This window comes from Barbus barbus (genome assembly GCF_936440315.1).
Source record: "Barbus barbus genome assembly, chromosome: 1".
In the NCBI taxonomy this organism is placed as follows: domain Eukaryota; kingdom Metazoa; phylum Chordata; class Actinopteri; order Cypriniformes; family Cyprinidae; genus Barbus; species Barbus barbus.
The window spans coordinates 38,388,730-38,405,718 of NC_136729.1; the positions used below are offsets into that span (position 1 = coordinate 38,388,730).

Below are 16,989 nucleotides of genomic sequence, written 5' to 3' on the forward strand. Positions count from 1 at the left end.
ACTGTTTAGTGGGCTTTGTTTTCAAGCGCGCAACTCACGGCATTCGCTGTTCTTCTGCTGGCGGTTATCAAACAGCATTGCATTGCTGCATGCGCCCCCTTCTGGACTGAGGGTGAATTGCCTGTATTCGTTGTAAGGCATCATGCACCGAACCAAGATGCCTGTACCATGACGGTTCGGTACGAATACATGTACCGTGCCACCCCTAGTAAACAATGACATCATTTTCATTTTTGGATGAACAATCCCGTTAAAATGTTCTTCACACCAAGTAAAAAAGAGAACTGTTCACTGAGGGTTCTTTGGGGAACCCAAAATTGTTTGCAATAGCATCACTGTGAAATCCTCCTTTTGGAATCATTATTTTTAACAGTGTAGCACCCTTCTGTTGTAACACAGAATGCAACACATACTCTTTAAAAGCTAGTCCAGAACCAGACCAACATTAATCAGCATTAACTAGCCTGGACAAACAGGTTTGGACCATGCACACACACAAACACAGACCTCACTTGGTGGGCACAGTTGGTGAGCCAGACCGGTGGAAGTGGATGTTCTGCCATTTGCCGTCACGACGGTGCCAGACACGTGTTTCTTCAGACTGCATGGTGCGAGGCATATTGTTGACATCCATGTATTGGGTGAGCCTTATATAAGCGATGCATGCAGCATCCTCACCGATCAGGTGTACATGAGGGTTCAGCAAGATGGTGTGGATGGATTTGTGGCCTTTGGAGAGAGCTAGAGCAGAGGACAATAATACTTTCACTTATAATAATACTTTCATTAAAACGATATGTATGCATGTGGATGCATTTAATTAAACTAAAGGACATATCCACTTAAGTCACAACACTTGTAAAATGCAGTAGATTTTATAAACTCATCTTCATATAACTCCAAACACATTTCACAATTTTCTTCTGTGGAACACAAAACTAGACAAAAGTGAGGACAGCCAAACACCAAAATGGCACATACAAATTATAAACGTATTAGTATATGATAGCTTTTTTATGAGGAAAAGTCCAAAAATAGCTATCCACTGTTAACCTTCTCATCCAGTGTAGCTCTCACATCAAACTGGTCATATGAAGATACAATGTGTGAGGTCTGACGTCAATAAAACCGAACACCGTTTGTTCTCACATATTGTGGTTGATAGCTGATGTACAATCCTACATGAATATTTTTCATTGCTATTGTGAACTTCAATTTGCACTAATTCTAACATTAAGATACAGCATGGCTTCAAAAGATTTATGCTTTTTTTTCCATTGTTGGAGCCCTACAGCTCACTCACTTTCTTAGTATGAAAACATCAATTACTCCTTTAACATGTAACATCATGCCATGTCTTACAGTTTTCAAAGTAGAACCTGTGGAAATCTGTCCCCTCCACTAGGTTTCCCAAAGCTTCAGGCTCAAAAGATGTCAGTCCAGGGTCACAAATTTTCCTGTGGAACACAACATAATATAAAAATTATAAGATATAATAAGGCATTCTTTAACAGAGTGAAGGCAAAATAATAATAAAAAAAATACTGCATGAAATAATGAAATAAACACTCACGTGTAGGCTTCAAAATCTCCATTATTAATAGCTTCGATCAGCAGCTCTGTGACTTTAATTATCTCCTGTTTCCGTGCTTTAGCACATAAAGTAAAAAAAAAAAAAAAAAAAACTAAAATAAATAAAGTGAAAAACTGTGCAAAAGACTGTAGTCATTATGCTTTAGCTGATGAACAGACCAGACTGGGAAATACATTCATTTTAAACCATAAAAAAAAGAGACAGTGATGCTTGATTCTCCAGTGAATGGCTCTTATGAGTCTGTTCTTAAAAATGAATCAGATTAACAAATGTCTGAAAGGAACTGGCCAGCTACCAATGTAAATCAAATATTCAAATCAAATGCACCAATGTAAAATGTAAAAAAAGTTTATGTGGAGAACTGTACTGTTTTATGTATACCTTTGGAAAGCAGTTTATTGATTCAACCTTTTTCCAAGCCAAGGAAATCTTGATGAACAGAAAAATGGACCCCAGGGACCTCATATTGTATAAAATTGGGTGCTGCATTTTTAGCTTGGCCAGTAAGAGTGTGTATAGTACCATGTTAATTTAAGTTATTGTAAAGCCGATACAATAATCATTGTTAATAATTACAATTTACAACATAACACTTCTGCTTATTTAAGTCAAGTCACAATTATTTATATAGCGCTTTTTACAATGCAGATTCTGTCAAAGCAGCTTAGCAGTATTTAACAAGGAAATAGTGTCAAAATGGTGTGCCGTTCTCCTCTGGCCAGACGAAACCAGCAGTTTAATTCTAGGCTGCAACTACAGCCTAACTAACATAGAATATGAACTAGCAATGCCCGAACTAGCAATGCCTTCATTCTTTTGAGTCAGTTCTTCTCAATAAATGCATCATACAGTAAGCAAAAATATCCAAATTGGTCTGAATCACTTTACTCACCAATAAAAGCAAAATAATACCACAATATATTATAAAGGAAAGAATAAAAACGGCACATGGATAAAGTGGAGTATTTACCTAAAATCCACTGATAACAATATGCTGAAATTTAAGCTATCATTTACTGTTACACAAAAGCAATTATATCATTAAAATCATTGGGCATTACCATGATTTTGGACATGTACCTTAGGCAGCATGTTTTCTTCATGTACCATATAGTATTTGAGCACCTTATATTACATAATATAAGCACAAAATATTATATATAATATGACAAATATTTTCCACATTGTTCATGGTTATCAAAGTTAATGGTGCAAGATGTTTTTGAAATTAAAACATTTGGCATGCTTTTTTGAAAGACACGTGGTTTTCTAATAAAATTGCCCAACACCTGTCAGACCAGAGTTTAATACATGGCTGTCAACCCATTTTTCCCATATATCTATACCAAGGTCCCCAAGTTGAAAGTCGTTATGTAGCAGTTTTTCCAGTGTGTGCATTTTCAGATTCTCTGAATCCTTTCTTTCTGCGAAAATACGGCCTGCGATCTGCCAGGACCTTCCAGTGTTGCCAAGTCTTAAGCCCCGTTCACATCAAGCACGATAACGATAACTACATTTGCGTCCACACCGACGAACGATAACAGTCTTTCTAACCTCGCGCGCTGCGGTTTCAAAGTTAGGAAAATGGATGTGGATGATATGCTGCTGTTATGTTTCACAAAAATATCAAAAGAAAAAGAAAAACAGTATGTTTGGCAGTATGTCTTAGGTATAACCACTGATTCATTAAGAAAAACTACCGTTTCCTAAATTTCATATACAAAAAAGGAGATAAAACCTTAAAGGGGCAAGTGTAGGTTACTTAAAGGGGCAACAAATGTAATGATGATGATGATATTTGCACATAGCAAAGGATAATAATAATAATAAACAACAATAACAACAACTGTTTACACGCACCTTGCAGAATCTTCAAAATGTAAAATAAATTTAAAAAAAAGCATGAAACGGTTTAACATAACGTGTTTACATAGGTACAGCCCACAAAACAAAATTATAGGCTAGTTGAATTAACAAATTGACACTGTTGAAAAGTACATACTCTTGACTGATTATGCCATATGTCATTAACCCTTTCAAAGCAATGACTATCATTTTGAGATTTTTCACACTGAGGACAATTGAGGGACCACATTGTATTTTTTTAAACAATTATAATTTTGTATTATGGATTATATATTATGTGAAACTGTTTCACTGGGGTAGAATGGGGCATGAATGAATGAATATATAAATAAATAAATTGATTTAGTCATTTAGCAGACACTTTTATCCAAAGCAACTTACAAATGAGGATTTTTTTATTTATTTAAAAAAATTAAAATGTATTTATTATTTTATTAGGATTTATTTATTAAATAAATAAATAGCATTTTATGATCTTATTTTGTTAAAACGACTAATATTTTACAGATTCTGCAAGGTGTATGCAAACATTTGACCAATGTAGTTATTCCATATTACTTAATGTTTTGCGTACTGTAAATAACAGCATATTTAAATGTAGTTTAAATGTATTTATTACAATTTCAACCGTGACTGATCACATGACAGGAAATAGGAAATTGACAGCATAAAGGAGGCAGCATGTCAAACAATTATGTCATGGCTTACGATCACCTGCATTATGGAAGAGTGGAGTTACCTTTGTGGACTTTACTTTCCAGCACTTTTGGATTATCACTTCTCTTTGGATTGTACACCTGTGGACACTTCTCACATTCACATTGGGACTTACAGCACGCTGGAATTCTTAAGGACTGTTTCATGGTGTTGAACTAAAAGACTGCTTTTAACAGCCCAAGTTATTCTAGTTTAATTGTGTTGTTTTAAGTCTCTTGTGAATATTGTAAATACATATTTGATTTTCACTTTTAACATTGTTGTCTGTCTCATCTTTTTAAAGACTCAAAAGCTCTCACACAGTTTAATCTGACCCCATTTTAAATCCATGTAATTCAGCCGATAAGGCCAATCGTTACAAACTACTATTATGAAACAGTGAATGATGTCACTCAGAAAAGTGAAATATTAAAAGCACTGCAACTAAAATGTGTCTGGAAACTAAAAAAAAAAAAAGTTGGCAGGAGCTAAATGCAACATTACTGTATATCTGATCAACAAGTAAACCTCATTCTCTATAATGAAAATGTAAACGGGGTACAGAAACTGAGTGACCTGTCTGACCCAAATGCTTGGCAAACAGCATGTTGTCTATCACGAGATCAGGGGCACCTCCTGAATGTGTGCCCTAGAAGTTACTCATTGCAATGAGAGAATAATTATAGCTGAGCTTGAGAGAATGACTGTGGCTCTGTAAGGATATGTATAGACTCAAAAAGAAACTTCTCGGGCAACATCGTCCCCTGAAAACTGGTCAATGTTGACATGCAGGGTGCCAAGGTCTTCAGTATCCTTGACACAAAATGCAGATTTTGGCAAATCCCTTTAGATGACGCATTATTTAAATGTGCTCCAAGCAATATTTGAAAACACTTGACAACAGTGTCAGGCCGAGTCCCAAAACACTTGCAGCCAATCAGCAGTAAGGGGCGTGTCTAGTAATGACAGGAAGAAGAGAGCGCTCAGAGAGTGCACAGGACGGATATTAACAGGTTTCTTATACATAGAGAGAGATGTGTTGCTTTTTTTTGCCCGGCCGTTTCCTGAAGAAAAAAAAAAAAAAAAAAAAAAAAAAAAAGCTATGATGTACTGAATAAAACCATTTTTTGATTACCCTAAATGTATTGGAGTTGTTCTCTTATTCGAATTATAATGTTATAATGATATAACAAAACAAATTAATAATTAATTAGGTGAAGCTGTGCGCTTGAATTTGTCATTGCATCATGCAGTGTGGAGAATTATTATTGCTCATCATTGTCTCTAGCAGGGGTAATCAAACTTGATCCTGGAGGGCCGGTGTCCTGCAGAGTTTAGCTCCAACTTGCCACAACACACCTGCCTGGAAGTTTCAAGTATACTTAGGAAGACCTTGATTAGCTGCTTCAGGTGTGTTTGATTAGGGTTGGAGCTAAACTCTGCTGGACACCGGCCCTCCAGAACCGAACTTGGTGACACCTGGTCTATTTTACTCATTTAAATAACATGGTTTATCTTTAATATGTTGATTAATGACGTTTTTATTTAATATTACATCACCCAAATATGCATTTACTTCCTTCTGATTCTCGTTGTCAGTGCAGGCTCGTTTAGCTTATAAGCCATGAACATAAAAGTTTTCAGAATATATGGTCTCCTTTTATGGATCACTTGCCTCCAGATGTGAAAAAAAAAAAAAGGTTTTGTGTGTCAATTAGGGTTTTTTGGGTAGTCAGATATCCTTCTTTTGGAGGTGGGCTCAAATTCATAAAGAATGGTCTTGGTTCGTTTGAGTTTTAATGTTCATTGTTGTTCTAAATGACATGTTTTCATTATAGGGTTATGTTATCGGAGATATCTAGGGAAATATATATATGGGATTTGTATTTTTTTTCGTGTGCTTTTCTACAGGTTGTGACTGCTTAACTGCAGTCTTAACAACCTGGAGCTCAACACGCTCAAAACAGTGGAGATGACCGTGGACTTCAGGAGAAACCCCCCTGCTCTCCCCCACTCACCATCATTAACAGAACTGTAACGACAGTGGAGTCATTCGGGTTCCAGGGCACCACCATCTCCCAGGACCCGAAGTGGGACATTCACATATACTCTAATGTTAAAGGGGTCCTATTATGCTTTTTCACTTTGAATTTTAGTCAGCGTGTAGGGTGTATGTTTGGGCATAAAACGATCTACAAAGGTACAAATCTCAAAGCCCACTCCAAATGGAGATATTTAGTTTTTAAAAAATCCCTTTTCAAGAACTACAGCGAACAGCTCGTTTGGACTACAAAGTTGTTTTCCTGTATTTATTACATCACAAATTGTATATCCCACCTACAGAAATTTGAATGGTTGGGGGCTGAGGAGCACTGCACGTTTCAAAATCGAAACCCACCCAGTGCGGGTGTTTTTATATCACTGTATTTCTGATGGAAACCAACTATTTTCAGAAAATTTTGGATGTCATTTTCATTTAATCTTGCATATAATGTCTGATGAAGCAGCATTTGTGAGCAGAGCTCTGCTTTGTGTACAGCGTTACCGGGGAAACCTCGATCTCTCCCGCTCCAACAGTGCCTCCTGCTGGCAGAGAATGAATTTGCATATACATGCGGCCACAAATAGTGTAAGTCTGTGGGACTATGGTATAATAAATTAAACTGTATAACAGTTTCAGTGCAATTCATGTTATAATGTTATAATTAGAGAACAATGAACATAATACATATTGCACTTATCTGTACAGTCTATGCAGTTATTTTTAAGCTGTTGTTGACATTCCATCTAAAACGTGATTTAGACAAAAAAAAAAAAAAAACAATAACGTTACCACTTTATTATGTCTTGCAATATCCGTGCATGCAAAGGTTCTGCACGACCCTCTTGTTCAATATTCTCGGGGTCTGAACTGATATGGCAATATTGACGAACTTGCTGTTCTGGCAAGGGGCGGGGCAATACTGAAACGCCATCTAAGCTGTTTACCAATCACAACGCACTGGGACAGCTAACCAATCACAACACATCTCGTTTTTCGGAAGGCGGGCCTTCATCAAACCCAGAACTAATCGAGTCGTTTGTGCCAGGCTGGCGAGAAAGGTATTGTAATAAATGTAAATTATGTGAAAAATTATGCGATTTTTGAACCACCAAGCATGAAAGCATGTTCTAGTACACCCCCAAAACAAAATCAAGACTTTGTAAAAGAGCATAATAGGACCCCTTTAAAAAGGCCCAGCAGAGGTTGTACTTTCTTCGCCAGCTGAGGAAGTTCAACCTGCCACAGCAGCTGCTGAAACAGTTCTACTCTGCCATCATTGAATCTGTCCTCCGCACTTCAATAACTGTCTGGTTCAGCTCAGCTACCAAATCTGACCTCAGAAGACTACGGAGGGTATTCCGGACTGCTGAGCAAATCATTGGTACAACCCTCCCCACTCTCCAAGAACTGTACTTATCCAGAGTGAGCAAAAGGGCTGGTAAAATCACTCTGGACCTCTCACATCCAGCACATTCCCTCTTTGAACTGTTACCGTCTGGTCGACGCTACAGAGCTCTGAGCACCAGAACGACCAGACACAGGAACAGTTTCTTCCCTCAGCCAATCCATCTCATGAACACTTGACAATAATTGTTGAACACACACTATTTATACACTTATCTAACACGCATACATAGTCTACATTTCAAATTGCACATAATATACCTGTACATACAAAACTGTCTATTGTTATATACCTGTACATACAGTTGTCAATTTGTATATTGTTATTCCTCATTTACTTGTTCTATTTGTAACTCTTCTTTTTATTATCTGTGTTTTTTGTTCTCTCACTGTCATTCTGTTGCACTGTGGAAGCCTCTGTCACGAAAACAAATTCCTCGTATGTGTAAACACACCTGGCAAAAAAAGTTCATTCTGATTCTGATTAACTTTGCGACTATTTAGTCACCACTATCAACACAGATGGCATTATGTTTTTATTTATTTATTTTTTATTATATTCTTTTTTTAATTACTCTTTTCGTCTTTGTTTATTTTGGATTTGTTTACTTATTTATTATTGCTTATGAGTTGCTTTTGTAGTCTATTTGAAGTAAAATTGATGTCACAATATCTTAAAGACATGCTGTTAACTGATTGTATTTTTGGAAAGCACGTTGTTAGACATGTCAAAAAAGACAAAGACACTTCTTTATGAAGACAGTGGCATATTACAGTGAAATAGTATGTTCTTTAGCCATATCAAAACATATCATGTGCATAGGTAAAATTTACCTGCTGGTGGTTTTAGATATACAGCGACCCCTGGCGGTTCTAGTATTAAGATGACAAGCTAAAAGCTATTGTGTCTCATCCTCCAGTTCTTAGACTTCACCATTGCTCTCTCAGCTGATGCATCCCAGCATGGATCCACTCATTACTGATAATGCACGGCAGTATGCAATCTTTTTTTTTTTAGATTTTGCACATACACCGGACTTTGAGCACATTTGGAGTAGCCTTCACTGCTACTCTCTAATGGCCTATAGATACTATAGGGAGTGAAGTGACATACAATCTTCATCTGCGTAATCTTCCACGGGATGACCTGTCATCAGTGGCGGCGCTAGGCGGGGCTTGACAGGGCCCCATCAGAAACTTGCTTAGCCCCGGCACAGCACCCCCAAAGATTTCCAAATGATTTTCCTGTTTTTTAACTCTCTGTGTCACTCTCATTAACATTGAAAAATAAACATTAAAAACCTAAAAAAAAAAGTGCCTAATATGTGGCCTCTATAAACAATTGATAGTATGGGGGAGGGGTCAAGCAACTGAAGCAAGCAACGCGCAAACTTTGCGCAAGATGGTGAAAGTCAAGTCAATTATGGAAGCCCGTTTCCGCCACTGAATAAAAAAATGGTAATTGCAACTTTTTAATTTCATAATTCTGACTTTTTTCCTCATAATTGCATTATATAAAGTCAGAATTGAAAGTTAAAAAGTCAGAATTGTGAGATATAGCCTAAAGTTGCAATTCTGAAAACATATCAGTCTTATAAATAAAGCTGCTCTGAATTTTTATTGATGACTGCAGTGTTCATTTTAATTATAGGCCTATAATTCATTGTATAAATTAATAGACCTGTTTTGAAAAAATATATAAAAAAAATATTTTCAATGAGGAGTAAGCTAGCCTATTTTATTATTCTCACAGCGCATCATGCGGTGATGCGCTATGAAATTATCGCGGGGTAATAATTTGATGTAATTTAATAATAAAAGTGTCAGAGTCACCACAGTCACCACCAACGACACTCACCAGATCCCAATGCCCTGATTACCGCCACCTGCTTACCCGGACTTACTGCTCATCTCATTCCCCTCTGCTGCTTTTCAATAAACCTGTTGTTTGTATTGCACTTACCTCTGTGCCCCGTGTCTATCTGCTGACAAAAATCTGATAATAATAGACCTAATAATAAGAATATAACAGGCCTACAATAATTGGAAATGCTAAATCCTCTTAATATTGCCAATTTTTTTATGCTTATCTCTGGCTATCATCGACACATGATACGATGCAAATCAGCACGGGGAGGTTATCACCCGCAATATGTGCCCATGTGGAAATAGTTTTCTGAATTGTAAAAAAAAAAAAAAAAAAAATCCCAACTTTCCCTCTTTTCTATATTCGTTCATAAATTATATTACTTTGTAAGTGTCATATTTGGCAGTTGGCATTATTACTAATAACAGTGGCATATGAGAAGTTTTTACCATTATTACCACAGGAAAAAAAAAAGTAAAATATGCCTTTTTCGAAGCTGCTGTATATAAAAAAAACTGATAGCTAAAGTTTAGGCCTTCATTACTTTCAATTTAATTAGTTTTTTAGCATCCCCTCTGAACTGTTAAGCCCCCCCCCCCCCCCCTTAGCACCCCCAACAAAGAAATCCCGGAGCCGCCACTGCCTGCCATCCCCTGCCTAACTCCTCCTCTCTAGGCGCACGAGCTGAGCTGAGCTGAAGGCAGGCTGACACTTTTTGTATGCCTCAACATCAAGGCAATACTGGCCAGGAAGAGAAAGGAAAGCAAAGAATATAATGACTGTAATGCCCACAGTCTTCTGCCTTTACAACTGGGTCAGACTTTAAGGATGCAGACGGGATTTCAACAAACAGGTGGTTGCACAGGGCACCACTTCTCAACCCAACATCTAAATGGTAACCTCACAAGGCACAAAGTACATATACAATACTGACATCTCATTCTCCGTGTTCAAGTATTGCTCTTCATTTGCAGTGTCACCATCCCAAATCCAAGTACCTGCCACTGGTGCCACTGCTGCAACTGCTCAGCCTAAAGTCACTTGTTCAGGGACACTGAGCCATTCTAACTCAAGTTATCACAACTAATGAAATGGTTAAGGACATCCTTCTTAGTGATTCACAGTGTTTACATGTTATGCAACACTTCAGTCAGTTATTTACAGAGATATTTCACCCCCCTCAAAAATTGAAAAACCTAATTGAATTATGGCCTAATCCTGGCTTAGTCTAAGCCCTGTCTGTGAAACCGGGCCAGGATCACTTTGTATAATGAACAACAGATTTAATTTAGGCTTTCATTCACGTATAAAAACATACATAAAGTGCATCACGTGGTACACCAGAAGCTTGCATGTCTGTATATTGTTGTTAAACGTCTAAATTACGTTAGGCTACTTCTCGTTGGCTTTGGCTAAAAAAAAAGTTAAAAAGAAAAAGTTTTTTTTCTTATTATTTTTCCTAGTACACTCCCACCAGACTTTGGGCTGGTTTGTTTTTGTCTAACTCTTTGCATCTAAAGTTAAAATAAGCCTTCATAAACCAAACCAGGGGTTCATTGTGTACACAAACGATTGTAACTCAACATGCTTAACTACGATTTTTAGAAAACAAGACAAATTAATACAAACTTCAGAAGTACAAGGAAACACATACAGTGCCCTCCAAAAGTATTGGAACAGTAAAGACAAAATTGCTCTGTTGGCTGTGGAGTCAAGACACTTACAAATATGATTAAAAGATGAATATGAGACAAAACTACAGAATGTCACATTTTATTATTGGATGATTAATAAAATGCCTCCGCTAGCGGCGCGAGCCCAGACTCCTTACGAGCCCTCTCTCCTTCCGTTCCTTCCTTCCATCTTCGCTCCCGGAGCCGTCACCGGCGTGAGGCTGCCTCCGTCAGCGGCACAGGCGCAAATGCCACCCTTCCCCTCTCTCCCTCCTTTCCTCCTTTCCGTCTTCGCTCCCGGAGGCGACGCCAGCGCGAGCATGCCTCCGCCAGCGGCTCCAACGGCCGCCTTTCTTCCTCCTCTTCCTCATCCTCAGGCTCGTCCTTCGTTCACGCTGGCATCCGCCATTCCGACGCCCATCCCACCGAACGCACCTGCCCTGGAACCACCTCCCGTCGCCAGCAGCATCAGAGCACAGATCCTAACAGGTGCGGACATAGACCTTTTTTCTCTCCTGTCATCACTTTCACCACCCTCTTCAGACCGCCAAATCGATTGCGGCGATTTTTCCGTCACACTAAAAAATTCATCGCATAATCCGTCACGCATTCTGTCATTTTCCGAGTTCACGATCGCCTTCACCCGTTACTCCGAGGTAATTTGCACAGCTTTCCCACACAGGAGACGCGAGCTCAGCGACTATCTCTCAATAGTCGCCGAGCTCGCCTTATCATACGGAGGCACGCACTTCTACACCTACCACAAGCTGTTTTCAGCAAAATGTGCCATCAGGGTGGCTCAGTGGAACCAGTGCCCTTACTGGGGGGCTCTGGATACCGAGCTCCACAACAGAGTCTTCTTGGGCTGCCGCAACGTCACATGCTCAGTCTGCCGTTCTGTCGCCCATTCCACCACGGCATGCCCTCTCATCACCCCGCCCACCCCTCCTTGTGCCGAACCGCCTCAGCGCAAATCAACCAGCTATGTCCCGCGCCAGCGAACCACTCCAACCGACCCACTTCCAAACCACCGACGCCACCCTTCCTCCTTCTCCAACAACCAGGTCTGCTCCAACTTCAACGCGAGCAGGTGCTCCAGGCATCGCTGCCGCTACATGCACGTCTGCAGCTTCTGCGGCGGCGCACACGCCCGCACCATATGTCCAGTGTTTAAATCCTCCAATAAAGATGAAAAACCCTACTTATCGACTCCTGTGCAAATTTACTGTCTGTCTGCCGAACTGTCTCAGCACCCCGACATCAACTTTACTGATTTTTTATTGACCGGTCTTACTCACGGCTTTAATCCTGGCGTCGAAAGCCTCCCGCAACAAAGCATCATTTGTGCCAACCTTCAGTCAGCCCTCGCCGAACCCGACACAGTCGATCTTCTAGTCAAAAACGAAGTCGAGTCAAACTTCATGATCGGCCCCTTCAACGCTCCTCCCTTCCCCTGTTTTCGCGTCAGTCCGATTGGCGTCGCGACCCGAAAATTTTCTGGTAAAAAACGTTTAATAATCGATCTCTCATCCCCGCATAACTCCCCCTTTCCAAGCATTAATAGCCTCATTCCGCTCGAAGAATTTTCTCTCCACTACCACGACATCGACCAAGCCATAACACTGATCAAAGACGCGGGTCGCGGCGCCTGGCTGGCCAAAGTCGACATCGCCTGCGCCTTTAAAATAATGCCCATCCATCCAGATTTTTGGCATTTATTCGGCATACGCTGGCACGAGAAATTTTACTTTTCCGTCCGCCTAACCTTCGGCTGCAGAAGCAGCCCAAAAATTTTCGACATGCTGGCAGAGGCTATCTGCTGGATCCTCTCCAACAACTACGAAATCCCATACCTCATCCACCTTTTAGACGATTTTTTGTTCATCTCGCCTCCCGGCTCCATCCCAGCCGCACACCTCTCAACAGTCCAGGAAGTCTTTTCCAAACTCGGGATTCCGCTCGCCCAGGACAAAACCACGGGCCCAACCACGTCCATCGAATTTTTAGGCATCAAACTAGACTCGAAAAAATTCCAGGCTTCCCTGCCCAAAGAGAAAATCGATAGAACGATCCTGGTCGCTTCCGTCCTCTTAGACAACCCAAACTGTTCCAAGCGCGAGCTGTTGTCTATCCTCGGTCACCTAAACTTCGCAATGCGCATCATCCCGCAGGGCCGCCCTTTCATTTCTCACCTACTCTCCCTCGCGTCCTCCGTGCACGCGCTGGAGGATCACCTATCCCTATCCAGCTCGTGTTGCAACGAGCTCAGGCTATGGATAAACTTCCTCAAACAATGGAACGGCTTATCCTTCTTCTATAACAGCATGGTTTCCCACCCCGACGACATCCAATTATTTACGGATGCCACCCCCTCCTGCGGTTTCGGGGGATTTTACCGAGGCCGCTGGTTTGCATCCACGTGGCCCCCCCAGCTGTCAGATTTACCGCAGTCCCTGTCATCCTCAGCATTGTTTGAGTTATATCCTCTCGTCGCCGCAGCGGTTCTGTGGGGGAAAGAATGGTCCACCGCAAGCATCGTAGTGCATTGCGATAACGAAGCGGTCGTGCATTGCATAAATAAAGGCCGGTCTCATTCCCCCGCACTAATGCCCTTTCTAAGACGTCTCATCTGGATCTCGGCATGCGGCCAGTTCATTCTAAATGCAAAACATGTCCCCGGGTCCAAAAATCAAATAGCTGACTCTCTCTCTCGGTTTGCTTTCCAGAAATTCAGGCTGCTGGTGCCAGATGCCGACAAACTCCCAACGCCAGTACCTCCATATTCAGAGCTGATATTCCCGTAAATCACCCTCTAAGAACCCTCCTAGATGCCTCCCTCAGTTCCATCCTCCATGCCGTCTCCCCCAGGACCCTCCAATCGTACCTAACTGCCTGGAATAGTTTCAAAAGTTTCCACCGCACCTACAACCTGCCTTTCCCCGATTTTTCTCTACTCACCATCACCTCGTTCACCTCCCATCTCAACGTCACCAAAAACCTCCAGGCCAGCTCCATCAAAGGCTACCTCAGCGGAATCCATTTTTTTCACAAACTCATGCTCGGCTCACCCTCCCCAGGAATAACCAGCCCACAGACATCCATGCTCATTAAGGGCATCCAAAGAGCCCAACCCACCCGCCCAGACGCTAGACAGCCAATAACTCTAGAGATCCTAACCAAATGCATTTCCACCCTCCGCAGAGGCTACCACTCCATGCACACCGCCCGCACGCTCGACGCCATGTTCATCTTGGCCTTCTTCGGTTTTCTCAGATGCTCGGAACTCACCATCACATCCAACTTCAATCCAAAAATCCATCCAACCCTTTCAGACCTATCAGCACTAGACACCGAAGCAATCTCCTATCTCATCAAGCAAAGCAAGACAGACCAAGCGAGAAGAGGCCACGTCATCTATATCTTCAATCTCCAGTCACCAATCCAACCATACCAAACCCTCTTAGCTTACCTACAGTACAGGAGCCCGCAGGCCAAACTCCCATCCGACCCGCTTTTCGTCGACGACTCAAATCGCCCTGCCACACGCTTCTGGTTCCAAAAACACCTCAAGTCCGTTCTACTACTATCCGGCATCCCAGCAGATCACTACTCCAGCCACTCCTTTCGCATAGGCGCAGCTACCACAGCCGCCCAAAAAGGCCTCTCCCAGCCTCAGATCCAGGCACTCGGCCGCTGGACATCAGAGGCTTTCAAGACCTACATTCGGTCAGAACGCTTCCTCATCAGAGAAGCTCAACGAACCCTCATCAGCTGATCCCCTTTTAACGCCAGTACACCCCTGTTCACCCGACCGCAGACCCGCCATAGCCATCCCCTTATCCACCCATAGCTGCTCACCTCCACTCCAAACCATCCCAGCAGCACCCCGCTCCCACAGGAGCCTTCGCGTATTCCCGCTCTGCCGCAGTAACCGCTCCCGCAGAAGCCTCCTTTTCCCTTTCCACATACCGCAGCAGTGGCCGCTTCCGCAGAAGCCACTTTCTGTCCCAAAATGCTGCAGCAGTGCCCCGCTCATCCGATACCACCGCAGCAGTGCCCGCTTCCGCAGAAGCCACGTTCTCTTTTCAGATGCCGCAGCAGCGCCCTGCTCATTCGATACCGCCGCAGCAGCACCCTGCTCATTCGATACCGCCGCAGCAGCACCCTGCTCATTCGATACCGCCGCAGCAGCGCCCACTTCCGCAGAAGCCACATTCCTTTTCAGACGCCACAGCAGTGCCTGCTTCCGCAGAAGCCACACTCTGTTTCCGATGCCGCAGCAGTGCCCGCGTCCGCAGACGCCATATTCTTCCAAAGGCCGCAGCAGTGCCCCGCCTGTCCGATACTGCCGCAGCAGTGCCTGCTTCCGCAGAAGCCACATTCCCTTTCAGACGCTGCAGCAGTGCCCGCTTCCGCAGAAGCCACATTCTCTTCAAATGCAGCAAGGAGCACCCTATTCATTCGATACCGCCACAGCAGTGCCCGCTTCAGCAGAAGACACATTCCCTTTCAGATGCCACAGCAGTGCCCGCTTCCGCAGAAGCCACATTCTCTTTTCAGATGCCGCAGCAGTGCCCGCTTCCGCAGAAGCCACATTCTCTTTCAAATACTACAAGTAGCGCCCTATTCATTCGATACCGCCACAGCAGTGCCCGTTTCAGCAGAAGACACATTCCCTTTCAGATGCCACAGCAGTGCCCGCTTCCGCAGAAGCCACATCCCCTTTTCAGATGCCGCAGCAGTGCCCGCTTCCGCAGAAGCCACATTCTCTTTTCAGATGCCGCAGCAGTGCCCGCTTCCGCAGAAGCCACATTCTCTTTCAAATACTACAAGTAGCGCCCTATTCATTCGATACCGCCACAGCAGTGCCCGTTTCAGCAGAAGACACATTCCCTTTCAGATGCCACAGCAGTGCCCGCTTCCGCAGAAGCCACATTCCCTTTTCAGATGCCGCAGCAGTGCCCGCTTCCGCAGAAGCCACATTCTCTTTTCAAACGCCGCAGCAGTGCCTGTTTCCGCAGAAGCCACATTCTCTTTCAGATGCCACAGCAATGCCCGCTTCCGCAGAAGCCGCATTCCTTTTCAGACGCCGCAGCAGTACCCGTTTCCGCAGAAGCCACATTCTCTTCCAGTTGCATTTTCTTTTCAGATGCCACAGCAGTGCCCGCTTCCGCAAAAGCCACATTCCCTTTCAGATGCCACAGCAGTGCCCGCTTCCGCAGAAGCCGCATTCCTTTTCAGACGCCGCAGCAGTGCCCGTTTCCGCAGAAGCCACATTCCCTTTCAGTTGCATTCTCTTTCCAGATGCGGCAGCAGAGCCGCTTCCTCAGAAGCCACATTCTCTTTCAGATGCCACCGCAACATTTCCACTCCAAGCGACGTCCAGCGCCTCTCCATCCTGAAGCCTTGCCAATTTCGGGGGGTTATCAACGCCCCACTCCGGCTGCTGTCCCGCGCTAATCGCATCTTGGGGGGAGCGCTCTGGGTCCGGGCTAAATGCCGAGCTCGGACCCCTCTCCCCGGACAGGAGGAGTGCTCCGGGTTCGGGAGTAATTTACAGAGCTCGGAGCCCTCTCCCCGGACAGCACGCCAAATACGCATAAACCTTAACTCTGTTCATTATACGCAAGGGCGAACTCGTGAAGTGATGTTTTATTAACAAATTTCGGGAGGAGCACGCGCAGATAATTAACATGGCCAATTCACCATCAGCAATCACTCAGTCTATCCCATCAGCCAAGAGAGAACTTCTATAAATAGACCAAGCCAGCTTACCTTCATTCTCTCTACAGTTTTCAGCATCCCACCTCCACCCCAACTCCTCACCATCAGCCCGCTCCTACCC

General features: G+C 43.0%; 1 protein-coding gene across 3 annotated transcripts in view; it reads right to left on the reverse strand.

The window, feature by feature from the left end:
* Positions 1–16,989, reverse strand: part of LOC306875551 (calcium/calmodulin-dependent protein kinase type II delta 1 chain-like) — a 136,277-nt gene that overhangs the window by 3,651 nt on the left and 115,637 nt on the right. For 2 of the 3 annotated variants that reach the window (XM_079426203.1, XM_079426205.1), the window contains 3 exons: positions 1,574–1,649; positions 1,363–1,457; positions 508–741 (listed from right to left, as the gene is read on the reverse strand). In XM_079426203.1, coding sequence (XP_079282329.1) covers positions 509–741; positions 1,363–1,457; positions 1,574–1,649 — 404 coding nt within the window. In that variant the 3' untranslated portion in view covers position 508. The remainder of the gene's footprint in view (positions 1–507; positions 742–1,362; positions 1,458–1,573; positions 1,650–16,989) is intronic. The other variant, XM_079426204.1, reaches the window with a different exon arrangement.